Genomic DNA, 18,144 nt, shown 5'->3' with positions numbered 1-18,144 from the left:
TCTCTAGCCTTCTTGGTAGAGGTGTGTCGTTCACGAACGAGCCGGTTCTTTTGAACGGCTCCCTGAAGTGAACGATGGGAACCGGATCACAGCTGGGGGAGCCACTCAACTGTTATTTTGTTCATTTTTCATTAATTTTAAGCATGTGACCTCAACCAGAGTAATATAATGTGGGAAAAAAACACAATTGTTTGCCTTAAGGAGTGGCAAAAACGGTCTTTAGAAGCAGGAGAATAATTAGTTGTTGTTTGGACAAAATTACCTTGAGGTGGAGTCAAAATATTACATTCTAAACACTGAATAAATCATTTAAAAAAGAGCCAAAAGAGCCAGTTTTTTGAACGGCCCTTTGAAAGGAACGAGCCACTAAGATCCGGATCCCGCTAAAGAGCCATAAATCCCACCTCTACTTCTTGGTGCTCACAGTCCAGGGGCCTCATGTACAAAGAACTGCGTGGATTTCCTACTGAAAAAAGTGCGGACGCGAAAATCCTGAAAGTTACTTCAGGACAAAAAAAATCCGGATGTATCAATAAGTGCGTAACCCGGTTTTGCCGTGAAATCTTGCGCACATGCACGAGCACATGCGAGCCCAAGTCTCCGCCTTGCCTCCTCACTTAAATATTCCATATGAATATTCTAATTACTATGAACAGACTCATTCACGTGGGGGAAAAGGGGGGAGGAGATACATTTCATGATGCGAGGTGAAGGCGCCATTTCGGAGGTGGCCAATTTACAAAGAAAGATGCTGCGCACAACAACAGAATTACTTTGGCGTGTATGAAGTCTGGCATTTGGTAGCCTGATACATAATGTGAGGACTGCAGAAAAATAAAACTGCCATTTTATACTGCAGTACAATGCAGGTTTCCCGTCACATGATATTTACAAGGCAAGGCAAGTTTATTTGTATAGCACATTTCATACACAGGTGCAACCAGGCCCGTAACCAGTATTGAGGACACCGAGGTCATGTCGTGTATTTTGTCATGTATTTTGTCGTTATTTTATATATTTTTTTAATTCAGAGAATGATGAAAATCGTTCTGACTTTGATTGGTTTAAATGTGGGTTAAATGTGGGTTAAATGGTTTTTTTTTAAAATTAAGTCCACATAATCACCTCATAATCATGTTATTTCAAAACTATGTGGAAATACTGCATCCGGCCCTGCATTTTATTACGCAGCTTTGCAAAAGTCAGTTACTGTCATGAGAGGAAGTACGGACGTGACCACCAGGTAAGATTGTACTCAAAGGTCTGACGGTTTATTCAGAACGTGACCCGATGACATCACACGTAAGCCACTACGGTGGCCCATACATATCATATCATCACATCTCCCCCTTTTAAGTTGAATAAAAAATACATTAAAACTCATCATCATCTCTCCCACTTTTAAGACGAATAGAACCCATTAACTACACTACACAGACAGACAGACAGACAGAACAGATAGGACATAAACTAGGATTTTGGGGTAGACTGCCCGCCATCCGCAGCAACGTAGGGATTTATTCTGCCCTCGATAGTTGCTGTTCCTATCACACAAAAGAAGAGTTAAGAGTCCATGTGTTTAACTTCGGCAACAGCCATGCAGTCCTTGCCAACAGTCCCGTGGCATGCTGAAGAATGCATCATTCATTATAACTGTTAACACCACACAACTGTCAGTATAAAATTGTTAGGCATACAAACATAAAACGCACTGTGAATGTAATTATTTAACACATTTTTTTTTTTTTTCGAGCATCATAGCAAAGGGGAAGGCCTAACTAAGTGTCTCTATACCTGCATGGAGGTCTGACCTCACGGCCCCTGGAAGTCACCTGTACCCCACTGCGTGCTGTATGCGGGGTTGCATTCCTCGCCGCTCCGTCTGGGGCCCTCTGGTCTGCTGGCTCGTCGCTGCGCGCGGGAGTGGCTGTAGGTGACGGTCTAGCTGGCAGCACTGGACTGGCTGGAGGTGACGGTCTAGCTGGCGGCGGTGTTGGTCCCCCAGCTGGCGGCTCTCGGTCAGATGAATCTGAAGACCCTGGCCCGGCTTGTAGAAGAGGCCCAGCCTGTAGATGTCGCCGATTGCGACGCAGCACTGCACCGCTGTCCGTCTTCACCAGGTACGACCGGGGCTCCTGGCACCGGCCAATGACTTTGGCAGGAGTCTTCCACCCCTTCTCTCCGTCGATCTTGACCCTGACGTCCTGGCCCTGAAGAAGCGGTGGAAGGTGACGAGCAGAGTGGCGTCGATTGTAGTAGAACTGGTAAGATGACTTTGCCTGTGCGTCTCTCTCGAGGACCTGTTGCCTGTCAACAGGTGCCGGCTGCAGCTGCCCTTCCAACATAGGAAGAGTAGTTCTAATGCATCTTCCAGTCATGAGCTGAGCTGGGCTCACACCGGTTGCTGCACTGGGGGTTGCTCTGTAGCACATCAGGGCAAGATGTGGATCTGGCTGCTTCAGAATGTGCTTAGCCGTCTGAACGGCCCGTTCTGCTGCACCGTTTGCTTGGGGATAGTGAGGGCTAGTCGTGGTGTGAGCAAAGCCATATTCTACACTAAAGTCTTTGAACTCTGATGATGAAAAATGCGTGCCATTGTCACTCACCAGTTCGAGCGGTATGCCCCATCTTACGAACATGGCCTTGAGCCTATTGATGACCTGGGAACTGGATGCTGCAGTGATGTGAGCTATTTCAATGTCTCTGGAGTAGTAATCGGTCACTATGAGGTAAGTCTTTTTTCCAAGTTCACAGAGATCAGCTGCTATGCGCTGCCAAGGGCCCTCGGGAAGAGCTGTGGTGAGTAATGGTTCACGTCGCTGAGTGGGCTTGTTTTCAATGCAGAATTGGCATTTTGTCACCTTCTGTGTTATCTCGCTGCTGATGGATGGCCACCACACAGACATCCTTGCACGTGCACGGCACCTTGTGAGGCCCTGGTGGCCTTTGTGGATCTGCTCCAGTATGGCAGGTCTCAGGACAGCAGGGATGACGATCCTGTCCTGGTACAGCACTAGCCCATCGGTTTCAGAAAGTTGCGCCCTCTCGGAAAAGTAAGGCAGCAGGGATGGCGGCACTTGTGACTTGCGTGGCCACCCATGTCTGATGAAGGCTATGATCTGTGGCAGCTCTTCGTCTTGCTGAGTGACAGTACGGATCTCACTGAGCCTCTGTGATGAGACTGGGGCATTTGCAACAACAGAGTTAATATAGGCCTGTACTTCCTGTTCCAGCTCTCCATCGCTCCCCTCAGACAATGGCAACCTGGAAAGTGTGTCGGCGACGACGAGCTGTTTCCCTGGGATGTGCTCTGCCACTACATTGAAACGCATGAGGCGCATGAGGAGTCTCTGACACCTGGGGGGAGCCTTGTCTAAGTCGTAGGCATTTATAAGTGGCACAAGAGGTTTGTGGTCTGTGTGTACGTGGAAGCTGGCCATACCTTGGACGTAGCGGGCGAACCTCTCACAGGCCCACACACTTGCCAGGCACTCTTTTTCAATCTGTGAGTATCGTTTTTCTGCCTCTGAGAGTGTACGGGAACAGAATGCCACTGGCTTCAACTCACCCCCATGTTCTTGCATCAGCGCAGCGCCTAGGCCATAGCTGCTCGCGTCTGCACTAACCACAGTCTTTCTGTCAACTTCGTAGTATGCCAGAGCAGGGGCAGACACCAGCATGGTTTTGACGCACTGAAACGCTCTGTCTTGTGCGTCACCCCAGACCCAGTCATTCTCCCTCTTCAGCAGGTCTGTGATCGGGTGTAGCTTTGAGGAGAGATCTGGCAGGAATCTCCCGACGTAATTGATGAGCCCCAGGACTTGACGCAGCTCCTCGACGTTTGTTGGACTGGACATGTTAGTGATCGCTTTCACCTTGCTGGGGTCCGGTCTCAGCCCCTCTGCACTGATGAGGTGGCCAAAGTACTGGAGTTCTGGTTTGCCAAAGTGACATTTGGCCTTGTTCAGCTTCAGCCCACTCTCTCTGATGGTATGTAAGACTGCAGTCAGGCAACGATCATGCTCTTCAGTCGTGGCGCCATACACCAGGATGTCATCCATCACCACGACCACCCCCTCGTGATCCTGCAGCAGAGTAGACATCCGTTTCTGGAAGATCTCTGGCGCTGACGTGATTCCGAATGGCAGCCTGCGGAAACAGAACCTTCCCATAGGAGTTATGAATGTTGTCAGCTTCCGGCTGCTCTCCTCCAACGGGATCTGCCAGAACCCACTTGTCGCATCGAGAGTGGAGAATATTGTTGCTCCGGCCAGCTTTGGAGCTATGTCTTCGAGAGTGGGCAACATGTACCTCTCACGTCGCACTGCTCTGTTCAGGCGTTTCAAGTCTACACACACTCTAACTTGCTCTTTGTTCTTCTTCTCAACAGGGACCATCGGGGCACACCAATCACTGGGACCTGTGACTTCCTCTATTATGCCATGGGACAGCATTCTTTTCAGTTCCGCCTCCACTTTTGGAAGGAGGGGGAATGGGATGCGACGTGGTGTCGCCAGGGAGTAGGGCTCTGCATCAGGCTTTAACTCAATTTTCACTGGGTCACATTTAAACAGTCCAATGTCCCCAAACACATCACTCAGCTGTTCTGATTTGATTGCATTTACTCTCATCACTAGACCCATTCTCTTGGCAACACTGCGCCCCAGGAGATTGTGAGAGTATGGCCCCTTGATAACAGTCACCCAGTACTTGTACCGCTGTCCCTTGTATGAAGTTGAGGCGAGGAACCTGCCCACTGTCTGCACTTTGCCTCCTGGGCTGGTAATGTGGGGCTTTGGGCCAGTCTTGATCAACCGTGGGCATTGCAGTAGTTTGTTGAATGCAGACTGCGACATTACTGTTATGTCTGCGCCGGTGTCTATTTTAAACTCCACTATGCTGCCATTCACATCCAGGTCTACTAGCCACTCGTTGTCAGGGCCTGGCTGCGCAATCACGTCTGGTGTAGCCTTTCCTACAGCCCCGACAAAATATTCATCGTCCCCATATTCACTGTCGGACTCAACTGCTACTTCTTTCAGTGCTCTACTTTGGCAGACAGCCTCGAAGTGCCCCATTTTGTTACATTTTCTGCATCTCCTATTCTTAGCTGGGCAGGGGCGTGCGTTTCCATGCCGGCCATTGCATCGTAAACAGGCAAACTCACCCCTGTTGTCCCTCTTCGCCCACTGCAGTCTGTCTTTCCCGCCATCTCTGCCACTGAATTGCCACCTTCTATGTCCTTGCCCCATAGCATCCACAGAACAGTCCGCGCGCAAACCCACATTTTGTTGTTTAATTTGTTCATTTTGGCGAGCGATTTGGATCGCCTTTTCCAGTGACAGGTCTGGCTCCAATTGTAGCTTTTCTGACACGTCCGTGTCAGAGATGCCAATCACAAGTCTATCCCTGATATGCTCATCCTTGTTAGCTCCGAACTCACAGTACTGTGCTAGCTCGTACAGGCTTCGAATAAAGGCTTCCACTGACTCGTCAGGCTTTTGTGATCGTCTATGAAAACATGCCCGTTCATGAATTACATTTCTCTTGGGTACAAAATGCTCGTGGAACTTGTTTATCACTATGTCATAGTTCATTTCAGGGTCTACTTCCTCACCATCCCAATCTTCGGCCCGTTGAATCTGGTCATACACGAACGACTCGTAGATAGCCTCGGCTTCCTTCCCCATAGCATATAGCAACGTGTTCACTTGAACTTCACCGCTGTCCTGGTCCAGCTTCGTTGCCACTCGATAACGATCGAAACGACGGCGCCACATCGGCCATTCTGACGGGCGAGTGAAGTCAAACTTCTCCGGAGGTCCTAACTTTGCCATTCTTAAAACTTGTTCGCTAAACTGTTAACTTCTGACACCATGTCATGAAAGGAAGCACGGACGTGACCACCAGGTAAGATTGTACTCAAAGGACTGACGGTTTATTCCGAACGTAACCCTATGACATCACACGTAAGCCACTACGGTGGCCCATACATATCATATCATCACAGTTACGTTCTAGCACCACGAGATAGAACTTTACCAATACCCAGAGTCAGTAGATGTGGTGGTAGAATCTGGAAAGGGCTACAGGCAAGATGAACAAATCTACTCTGAAACAAACTAAACTCAGCTTTGGAAAGCCAAAGGGTCAGGGGGAAAGAAAGGGAGAAGGAGGTGAGTTAATTTTGCCTGTGACTATGTCCGTATCATCCAAAGCATATCATCAGGTCACCGCGAGGTATCATTCAGGGTTTTTCATCTCTATTTTCGCACACACGTTTAAATTGGTGTTTGTATTGACCTCACTTTAGTATATGTGTGTGTGCGTGGCACCATAGAGCTTGAAAGTCCCGCCCCTTAGTTCTGCATTTCACGGGACCTAAGATGACCATCTAACAACATGGTAGCGAATAAATATCTTCTGATCTCAGTCATTACATGCGCTGGGCTACAAATATGCTCTTTAAGAGGCTAGATAAATATTATTCATGCAGAAGTATCAATGTTTTGTTCCAAGGTCGTCTGCATGAAAAATGTGAAGAAACACAGCTCACAACACAGAAGGGGATCGAGTTCTACTAAAAACGCCGTTGAGGTCCCATGAAATCGGGGGAAGTGACGTCACTTTCAAGCTCTATTGAAAAGGTCTGTTTCTGCCCTTTCCAATGGTATGTAAATTAGAGGTGCTTAACTCGAATCTTTGAGGCCTCCGGATTGATTGGATCATTCCAAGGAGGGTATCCGGATTAGACGGATCACTTATTTAAAATAAATAAAAATAAATAATAATAATGTATTTTTTAAAACGTTTCTGCCGTTAAGTAGCTATGCGCCTCGCCTTTGTTGTTCCATTTATCAATTCACGTTGATAAATCAAAGAGTAAGACAGTTTGATCAACAAAACTCACTTTATGAATGTCACAGTTCCTAAACTCATGCTGCAATCCGACCCACCTGGGTCTCCTCACTAAACATGCAACCACAACTCGAACAGCCTTTGGCAGCAGTGAAACGGCATGTTCCTGATTTTGCAATAGCCTAAATAATGTGTGTGTTTGTATTTAAGAAGACTAAAAGTCAAATATTTGGGAGCAGAAGTCTAGTTGAGCAGGGACAGTCAGGAGGCGAGCAGCAGATGACCACTCGCTTCCGCTGCCGAGTTGCCTTGCGACTCGCACACTCGTGGCAAAAACGAAACTTAAGCGTTGATCCGATCCGTAGGCGATTCGCTGCTACCAACAACTCAGTCAGGATTTGTCTCACTGAGTCGCCGAGGGCGCCGCTGCTGAGTGACTCGGACGAGGGGAGTGACATTAGTGGCTTTAAAGACTGTACGCTGTAACGCAGTGAGTGATAAAGAGTCACATCTGTAGACTATAATTTCCCTAAGACTAGCCTACAGACTGACATGTTAAAGCGTTGGCAGAGCACTGTTAACATTTAGAAATGTAGACCTCAACAGAGTCAGAAGCACACACATAGGGAGCGGGGATCCGCGACTCTAAGGGCGTAACTTTATGCTGACAATTGGGGGGGTCAAGATTTCCATCTAAATGAATTAAATGGCTAAACAGTTTTCTTCAGTATTTGCATGTATGTTACCTGGTCATTTGTGCCTCCTGCGCTGTCTCTCTCTGTACTCGCTCTCCCTGTTTTTGGTCATCCGATTCTCCTTCGCCTCGTTCTCTCCCTCTGTCTTCAACTGATGCTCTTCCTCCATCACCTCCTTTCTGTTGCTCAACTGCTACATCTCCTCCGTTGCCTCTCTCTCCTTCAACTGCTGCACCTCCTCTGACACCTTCATACTCTATCTCTTGAACTGGTTCACCTCCTTTGTCACCTCCTTCTCTCTCCCTCTCATCTGTGCTTCCTCGTCTCTCTCTCTGGACACCCGTCTCTCTCTCATCACCTGTACCTCCTTGGCCTTGGATCTCTCTTTGGTGACCTGCACAATCAAGTTTTTGAACCTGATATAAAAAAAAACCTCAGTTAATGTTCAAATGGCTTAGCAGCAAACTCACATCAGAGTTTTAGAGAAGGCATTTTCCCAATCAGGCTAAAGTCAAGCTGTCAGAAAATCTCCATTTGTAATGTGGCATATAGCAATAAAGCAAAGATGAGTTAATGAATTAATTAATTAATTAAAAACATTCCTACCCTTTGCTTAGTAGGCCTAATTCATATGATCAGAAGAAAGCTACAGTCAGAGATGGTTGATAAAATCTTTGATGCAGTGCCAAATATGAATGACATATCCCAACCATCAATCACTAATCAGGATGCTGCACAAATAGGATCTCTTGTCTGCTGTTCGCCATGTTGTTAATCATATGATCAGAAGAACGTTGCTGTGGTAGAAATTAAAGTAGCCTGCTGGCTACATAATATCCCATACCCATTATTTATACAATTGACTGTTGTTGTTTTTTTTTATAACTAAATATACAGTGGCGACTGGCGACAAAAATATTGAGAGGACCTCCTCTGTCTCACTCCAAGCACAGTGTCACGCGAGGAAGGAACCCCTTGTCTCCCCAACCCTCTCTCGTGTCTCTCTCTTCATTACTTCACTGGCGAAACAAACTGTAATCGCTTGGCTGTTGTCAACAAATGCGATTTTGAAAACAAAATATAATGCCACAATACATCTTATTTAAAATGGATGTGTTTACTATTGGTGTCAAAAAACTTACAGGCATTTTGGTTCAGCTGCATTGAACAAGCTTCTCATTTGAAGTGGATACTATCATAGGAAATCACGCAGGCAACTGGACAGGGGGTAACCAAAAACTACTTAAATGACGTGAAATAAAACAAACAGACGTCCGATTGCTAGGGTTTCACAAAATGTGTTGGTTTGAGGGAGTAAATATCCCAAGTGCTAGCCATCAACGTCCAAAATAGCCAGCCACGTCCAGTGTTATTGAACTAGCTGTCTGTCGTAACCTAGCATAAAATAGCTATATAACTAACTGACAGGCAGAAAGGCAGTGGTACAATAGGTTCTCAAAACACTCTGAAATAATGTCTCTTGTGCCAAAGACGCATCCACGCATGATCATGTGGCAATTGCAAGTTAAAAGTAGAAAAAAACAATTGCTCAATACTTGATAAAGCTGATCGCTAATCAGTTTGAATTTCGGATAGTGGAGAAGATGATTACCCATTGAGAGATTCCCTGATTGTCGCTCCCAACGCAGGACGCTCCCCGGTCGGCTCGCTCCCACTAGCCAGACTATCGATCCCACCGCCATATAACGGAGCTAGTTATCTTTTTGATGTTAGTTTTTTGTTCCTAACCTTAACCCTAACCCTAACCCTAAATTGCTTTTATGTGGCAGTGTATGATAATACGTGAAATATAATCGGGTGGGACTACACGTCCGGGAGTGATAGAAACACCTGGGACTACACGTCCGGGAGCGATCTCAGTTGGGAGTGTCCATCTACCTCCCCCATCGGACACACAACTAACGCAGATTTGGGGAATACCAAGGGGGGCAGGGGGGGTTACATTACAACATGATTAAACATAACTGAACGAAACTATTTTTCACTATTTTACATAAAATGGGTAAAGTTCTTCATGCAAGACAAGTACTGTAATTATATAGGGGGGGTTGTACAATTATATAAGGGGGGTTATATTGTCAGGGTTTGAAGTCTGGGGGGGTCAAAACCCCCCTAACCCCCGTGGAAATTACGCCCATGCGCGACTCAATTGGCCACAACAGGCTGGACGGATCAAACAGGCTCGATGAATGACGAGTTGGTTTAGTTTTACTCAGTGAGTGTTCGTGACTGAACAGCATACTAGGGAGATTAGAGAATGGCTGTTGTAGTCAACTAAAGAGGATATATTTCTGTTTCACAATTTCTCGCGCTGTAACTGCCATTTTGTTGACATATTAATGAAATGCCGTCTGACCCACCTTTGGCGGATCAATGCACGACAGCCATCCGGTCTGTTCGGATGAGGTCTTCATCCGGCTCTCCAACCGGATCCTCCTCGTTTTATATCAGCTCTAACGTAAATCACGTTTGTGCGTTCACGAGTTGGCGAAATATTAACGTCAACACAAGGCTACACAATCAAGTGCTCGGGGATTTGTTTTAAATCTCGGTTTCTGCACACACGTTTATTTTTGTGTATGTGTGAATGCGTGGTACCATTGAAAAGGTCTGTTTCTGCCCTTTCCAACGGTATGTATATCCTCTTTGTGTGTCCAGCAGTAGGCGAAATATTGACGTCAACAAACAAATGTTGACATGTTTGACCAGGGACGCCTGCAGGATTGGTATGTTAGGTACGCACTAGTCCCCCCCCCCCCCCCCAAAAAAAAAAAACTTGAAAAAAAAAAGCACGTCTGGTCCCTAATCTGTACAACAGAGAACAATGAACTTGATGAACAATAACACAAACATGAAGAATATGAACATAGGCTACATGATCCGTGAACAACTCATGAGCAATAAACATTAGGGAACAAAACTTAGCAGTACACGCGCGCACAGCCACATACCAGTAATCGCAAGCACATCAAATGGCGCACCGCTGGAACGCAAGTGAAGGCGCAACTTAAGGGCCAAAACATACCAAGGCGGAACGGAGCGGTCGCAGGACGGACGCGGTCTTTCTGCTTAGTTTTGGCCGGCGTGCTTTTCTCTGCCTTGCACACTGACAGCGTCGGCGTGCGCGGCCAGTCCTATTCAAAACCCTCCCCACAGCCAAAGCTAGCATGCTACTTTGCCATTCATTTGAATGAGACACCGCCGGTCGCCGACGTGAAAAATACGCTCGAGTTCTATTTTCCAAATGCAGCGCGGCGCGGAGCCGGCTCCCGCGTTACCGCCTAGGTGTGTAAGACCCCTTAGGCAACAGAGAGAACCGTCTACTTGAAATGCATTCGCCTTTTGGCAGACCAGATGAACTCTCTCATGATCGATTCAGTATCAATTTTCATGTCAAAATGGATGTTCATGAGAGCAAGCCCAGTAAGCCTTGCATCGATCATTGTATTGCGCAGATAAGTTTTTAAGCGTCTCAGAGTACTGAAGGAACGCTCAGCAGAGGCAGTGGAAACAGGCATTGTAAGCAAAATTTGGAGGGTGGCATGGATGTTTGGATAAAATAATTGTGTCGTTTCCAGGACTTGGCAAATGCCTTTGCTTTGTGCCGGGCTAATCTCATTCAACTGTTTCCACAGCTCTAGCTCATCGTCCACAGCAGTCACGTCTGGGATTAAATCGCTGTACTCCTCTTTAATGTCCTTCCATATCGCGTCAGATAGGCCAGACAGTTTGTCTGGCAGCAGGTATTGTGCCTTTAGGTGCGGAAGCGAAAGGCAGACGCGATCCGTCATCTCTGATGATGTGGTCAATAAAATAAATATAGACGCCAGTATTCTTCTGGCATTGCTGCCGGTGTGTTCGAACGCTTCGTCTGAATGGAAACAATTCGCGGGATGGGATCGTGGGACGTACGTTGAGAGTATCTGCCAAAGCGCAACCCTGCTCCCACAGCGCTGGAAACGCTGTGTCGCGCTTGCGCTTCAACAGCGTTACCAGCGCTGTTGCATTCGCTGCCGCCGTTGGTAGATGGCAGTCGGGGTTTTGTAAGCTGTTGCTCAGAGGGGTCAGATATTTGAGCAGGCCCTGGATAATTGTAATTGAGATGATTAAGTCAAATGACTCCATCGATCTCGACAGGGCGGTGGCAGTGGTGCAGCTTTTTGCGTCTCCCTCTACCTGGAGCGTCCCCAGGGTTGACTATACGGTCATAGCATTCAATTACTGTGGAAATGCAGGCGTCATGTTGGGACCATCGAGTGTCTTAAAATTTCTGTAGACGTTTGTTGCTGCTGTCATCTCCTATAAATATTGCCAAACGTTTGGGGGAGCCAGATACAAACGCCACAATATCTTGTACTATGTCCAGTGAATTTCGAACTAGTGGGATTCGTGTGGAATGCACTATGGCCAGATTCAGAGCGTGATTCCTGCAGTGAACGTATGTGGCAGCATGATAGAGCTCTCTGACGTAACTCTGGACACCTCGCACCTTGCCACTGACATTGCCTGCGCCGTCATAGCCCTGTCCCACCATGTTTTTTTGGATCAAGCTTCAGTTTAGCAAGCTTGTCCAATAAAACATTACTCAAAGCCTCTCCAGCTGCAGTGGAAGTGCAGTCGGCAGTGGCAACAAAACACAGAAAATCCTCTCTCACCGAATAGCCCTCTGGCTCACGGTGGACATAGCGCACTAAAATTGACACCTGCTCTGTGTTGCTGACATCTGCTGTTTCGTCCATTATAACTGAGAACCATTCTGCAGACCGGCAATTTTGAAGAATGGCATTCTGAATGTGGCTACCACAGAGTTGATTTATCTCATTTTGAACCTGGTGTCCGCAATAATTTGCATTGGCCGGAGCAAGCTGCAGATACTGGCTCAAACTGGCATCACCTCTCACACGATATTATAGAAACGCTTGGAAATTACTGCGCTCATCCGTACGGCCCCTGAGAGCAACATTCTGTTGCCCACATGTAGTGATCAAGTCAATGATAGCCTGAATGCCATGCCTGTTGCGCTCTGCTGTCGCTTGGTGAGAACAGTCCAATGCTGAACAAATGGAATGTTTTTTTCTCGTTGAAAAACTCTTCGGGTACTTTCCTGAGTTTACAGAAAATCATGGTGGATGGAGCCAACCAACCCCTGTTTGGTTTGATGTGGTTTTGTAGGACAGCGAGCTTCACTGCATCTGGTGCACATTTTAAGGCATCAGGTTGTAGTGTACCTATGTCTGATATATCCGTCTGAGCTAACGGAGTGACACGAGGGGCACTGGAACAACTAGCTGAAAGTTCAGTCATTTGACAGCACAGAGCAACTGTCTGCTTCTGGTGTTGAAGGACTTGGGGGAGATGAGGGTGATGTTAAATCTAATTCGGGTTTTGGGCTAGGCGGTCTTTCAAAGTCAGATGTAGCAGCACGGACCACACTAGCATCCAACTCGACCTGCAAAACATTGCTACACATGGGTGCTGGAGAAGGCTCGCCACTTGCTGCCTCGTTAACACTGGCAGCTAGCACTGCACCAGTATAACTGCCAGTGTTAACAACGGCATTGACTAGGAGGCAGATGATTTGGAAGCATTGAAGCACAGAAGTAGCCTAGACCTATAAGTGTGCTTTTGTAAGACAGCGTTGTTATAGCCTGATCAGCAATACCAACACATTTACAAACAAGTTTTCACATTCAATTTAGTTATGAATACAACACAGCCCATAGACTTTTCAGGCTGTAGGTTAATAGCTATACAATGTACATTGTTTCAAACTGAAGGTTATGTAATCTAGCTATAGTTAGTTATCTGGCCAAATTGCCTGCACTTCAAACATGTCTATCGGCTATTGACACTCATGCCCATCAATATCAATTCATCAATAGCCTATAAATATTAATTAAAGGTAGAGTAGGCCTATGTTATAGTGGCTTAGTTCCAGAATGTATGCTACCAATTCATGTTACCTTTTCAGAGTATCATCTCCATCAAATTCTAGGTATGCTTATTCATTACATATGCCATGACGTTCCCTGGTTTGAATGACTGTATAGATATGGTGGCATTTCTTTGAGCTGTATATTTAATATTAATGGTGAATGCTCTGGCAATATAGTGATGCTGAAATTGTTCTCTGTAATACTGCTGTAAGGGCAGAATGACATCCACCATGTTTGTTTTGGGTACATGCGCAAGCACGTTTTGGAGACCCGTTGGCGCGCACGTTACCGGCGCGCATGGACTGGAGACGCGCACCCAAGCATGACGCAAAAAGCATAAAGGGAAGTGGGGGGAAGTTTGAACTCTTTTAAAGCCCTGATGAAGGCCAATGTTTGGCCGAAACATGTTGGCAAATTTTAATGTTCAAGTATGAACTAGCTACATTTAATTAAAAGCTTTTTAATGAAGACGAAGAGTGCCTTGGATTTCATCATACATAGGCCTATTGTATGTCTTGTAAATCTATAGGCCTACATTTTCCATAGGTCTACAAACTTTGTTGGATCTTCTACACGTGTCGTGCACAGACATTTCAATCTTTAACCTTTTCATCATTTCTAAATCAGTACTTGAACATTGTTAAGGGTTAGCATTTCTGTCCACCAGCCCCAACTTTTTTCACATTTTCACATGTCTGTATGTAGGTCTACAGTATGCGGTACAGCGTGAAATATTTGTCCTCGGTATTTGAAAATGTCTGGTTACGGCCTTGGGTGCAACTCAATGTGCTTCACAAAAAAAAGCAAAAAGAAAGGAAAAAAGAAAGAAAGAAAGAAGGCATTACATCTAGGCATTACATCAAAGCACATTGCGAGGGCAGTCGCCAAGGCTGCTGAGAAATAAACGTTTATGTCGAGTATAAATATAAAAGATGCCACATGCATACAGACGTCACATGTATAAATACTCTGTAGCCAATACTCAGTTAGAAATTCACCTGTTAAAAGAGAAAGACAGGATGCGTTGCGGTGAAGACATTCCCAACAAATGCGAGAAGACACATCGCAGATGTCCTGAATATACTAATACTTGAAATAATATTGCTGTTGGGCATCCAATTTCTTTGTAATTTCAGGATAGTTTTATGAGTCTGTTTCAATTTAACCAACTGCTACTGTGTCTCAACAATAAATTATGTTGAAGTGGCCTTTTTTTATCACGCGCCTCAACATTCAAATCCACGTCTGACTGGCTGCCCGTGCTCCGCGTACAGCACATGTAGTTGCTCCATGCCTCTGTGTGCCGCCAAAATGACAAAATGCACCAGGAATATGCTTATGGTAACTTCCACAGCAGCCCTAAAATTCACATGGATATCCGCAGTTTTCCTTAAGTCGTTTTTTAGTCTGTAAGTGAGCTTCGTACACGAGGCTCCAGGGGCCTAATTTATTATTAGTTCGTAGAATGCCTTCTAAATTGAGTCGTACAAGTGAGATATAGAATGTTCACAAGTACAAAAAAACCGGGATTTATCACATGTTCCTGCGCACACCTCTGCATGATAAATCCCACATCTTCCAAATAACTGTGCACGTGCAGACTCTGGGTAATTTGCATCCCGAAATGCCTCCGAGTAACCATATGGTATTACAGTTTTTTTTGATTGGTTACACACAATTTCTGGAATCATCTCTCTTATTCTCAGAACTCTACACACAAATCCAGAAAACACACACACAACCAGGGCTCCGAACCGGTTCAAGGAACGAAAACGAAAACCGAAAACGAAAGAAATTTTATGGAATTTTACAAGGAACAGAAACGGAAACGAAAACGAAATGGTCTTCAAGTGTTCCGGAACAAAAACGTTATTCTGAAATCCACAAACCGGTTAATAACGATTTTTTTCGTTCTCTATATTTCATACAAGTGCACGATTTTGTTTGAGGAGTAACCATGGCGACGAGCAGTCTTTTAGTTCAGCTACTGACGTGTATGAGGGGAAACATGCATACAGCAACAGCATTTTGCTTCACCTGAGCTCTTGCCGCCGATTGATAAAATATTGAGGAGCATTGGCCAATCAGAGTGCACTGTGCATTGTATGGAGAAACTTCCTGGGTACATTTTAGGATGTGCTTCTCCTCAGAGATTTTGATAGGAAACTAGAACTAAACTGTCTCTGTTCTCCTGGCTTTCTCGTGATTGGAAGTTGGCTCTAATAAACCCGCCCTAAAGTTGTTGACCACCAATATCAAATAAGTTTTTGTAAGAGAAATGACACTTTACCCGCGCTGTTCTTCAGTCTCATTCACGGACAGCCTACAGGGTTTTATATTGACACCATGGAGAGCAAAAGAGAACATGCATTGAGATCGATGTTGGGATTCCTACAGGGACAGAGTATTTGGGCCACAGTCTATGATTTGCAAAGGAATTGGATAGGCGATTTGATGAACCTAATTCGCAGAGTGCTCTCGAGAGGCAACTGGTGGGTAAGTCAAGTTTAGCTTACTACTTGTAATGGCACCGCCGAGTGCCTCGATGTTCAATGCGGTTATGGCAAATTATGTTGTCGTAAAGTTACTGAAGTGCTTTTGTTGTGCGCAGCGTATCCCACTGTCGGTTGTAGAGAAGAGAGGTGAGAGCTGGTGTTTTATGTGCTGTAATCAAGGACGTCTTGTTTATCTGTTGTTGTGGTCAATGCGGGATAAAGTCATTCGTGGCAGATGGACAGACGCTAGCTGACGTTAGCTGGCCCGCTCAATGTTTCGATGGTTTCCTCAGTAGGCTATTGCGCAATATTTCCTGGCTGTCATCACGAATAACAGTAGGTCGCGTGTGACAACAAGCAGGGATAGAGAAAGACAGCGCATTTGTTGTTGTTTAAGTTATTATTCTCTGTCGTGCAGAGGGCTGGGATGGACTACGTGGAAACTCTTACTATTTTGTGACGCTTGTCTGTTAGGCTACAAAAGGTCTCCGGTTTTGTGGTGATATGGACTTGCACTGGAATGGTTGGTAGCCGATATCTGAGAGCATATCCGAGGTTTCAGACTATGCAACCTGTCCCTTCTCTAGAACTAGTGACCCCTTGCATCGTGCACATCTCAAAACAGTTTGGGATTTTTTTTGTGGAGCAAACTGTGTCCCTTTTACGCACGTTTCACTTGCTGCAAACCTCATCATGGCCTATTAAATAGAGCTAGGCAAGAACTGAAATCCATGCCTATCGACACCTCTTATTATGCTGACGTTTACCTGCGCTATTCCAGAGATTTTTTTTAGGAACTCTCTCTGGCTATTTTTTTAAACTCTCTCTGGCTATTCTGTATTGTGCCTCCCTAATCAACATCCACCCACCGCTACATGGGCTGGGCTACTTTTGATAAGAATTATAGGCATCCGGTTAAATCTGCCAGGATGGATAGCCCATCAGAGTGTTTTTGGGTGTGTTATTATTTTTGAGAATAGCTGTGTAAATCAAGGGGAAATAATGAGTACGTCTATTCTAAGATAAAGTCCACGAAAATAGACTTAATATGGCCGTTAAACACTGCAGGAACGTTAAGAACGAACGTTATTTTTCGTTCCGAACCGGTTCAGGAACGATATTTTTGTGGGGGAACGATTGCAGGAACGAAAACGTTAAACTGAAACTTGCCTGAACCGTTCGGAACGGAACGTTTGAAAAATAATTTCGTTTTCAAGCCCTGCACACAACAGGCAAAACACCACACTACCCCTGAAAGATGACTGTCCACTGTCATCGCACACACGCGTTACGCACAGATCTGAACCTAAGAACGCTTGATAAATGAGAGCCCAGGACTGTAGACAGTAGGAAACAAGTTGGTCCACTTCGGAGAGACTTAATCCTCTGAACATACCTGCAAACTTGTCACCTTTCGGCGAAATTCGCCGTTTTGATCTCAAAATAGGTCACTTACGTGAATCATGTAGATCCGAAGAGTTTTTTTTTTTGGGGGGGGGGTAGGCAGACGGAGACAGACTACAGACAGATAGACTGGATACGGTACTCATAGAATCTGCTAGTTCTACAGACATTACGGTTGAGCGACATTCTATTGATCTTTTGTTGGTCTGCCTCTGCCTGTCGTTCCCATTGGCCGGCAACGTGTGTCGGGGGAAACATTGACCAATCAGAGCGCTAATTCAGAGGCTAGTTCTACCACCAGTCGGAGTGAACAGCTGATGAAACTGTGGCTGCGAAACACGTATCCCCCTGTCATTATCTTCTACCTTCGGTACTATCGCTTTCCTTTTACAAATGACCGCTGTCCAAATCACTGTTTCAAAGGTAAACGGGATCTGAGCAGGGTTTGGGAATTGTGAATGCTTCATTAACTACGTCCATTTGTGAAAATAAATAGCCCAACGGCAGCAGGTCTGCGGTCCTAACACGGATGCTTAGCTTTATTTGAATTGACAATATCTTGATGCTTGTTTTGATACTTGACCAAAAGGGTATTGGATACTTCAGAGTGAGAAAATGTGTTCGAATGACGGTAGGCAGGGCCCGACTACGCTATAAAGTGGCAGATTAGCAGAGAACTACCGTTAAATTTGGTTCCCTCATGTCTGATCATTTAACCGGCAATAGTGGGAGCCC

General features: G+C 45.7%; 1 protein-coding gene across 1 annotated transcript; it reads right to left on the bottom strand.

Moving 5' to 3' along the window:
- Positions 1-1,470: 1,470 nt before the first annotated feature.
- On the bottom strand, positions 1,471-5,837 carry LOC134460490 (uncharacterized protein K02A2.6-like). The gene is made up of 3 exons (XM_063212877.1): positions 5,618-5,837; positions 1,817-4,975; positions 1,471-1,544 (listed from the first exon to the last, which is right to left on the bottom strand). Exons 1-3 carry the CDS (start codon positions 5,835-5,837, stop codon positions 1,471-1,473), a joined length of 3,453 nt encoding a protein of 1,150 aa, XP_063068947.1.
- Between the last annotated feature and the right edge of the window lie 12,307 nt (positions 5,838-18,144).

This window comes from Engraulis encrasicolus, chromosome 13 (assembly GCF_034702125.1).
Source record: "Engraulis encrasicolus isolate BLACKSEA-1 chromosome 13, IST_EnEncr_1.0, whole genome shotgun sequence".
Taxonomy (NCBI): domain Eukaryota; kingdom Metazoa; phylum Chordata; class Actinopteri; order Clupeiformes; family Engraulidae; genus Engraulis; species Engraulis encrasicolus.
Note: the sequence above shows the minus strand (reverse complement) of the source record. Positions and strands in the feature narration are given on the sequence as shown.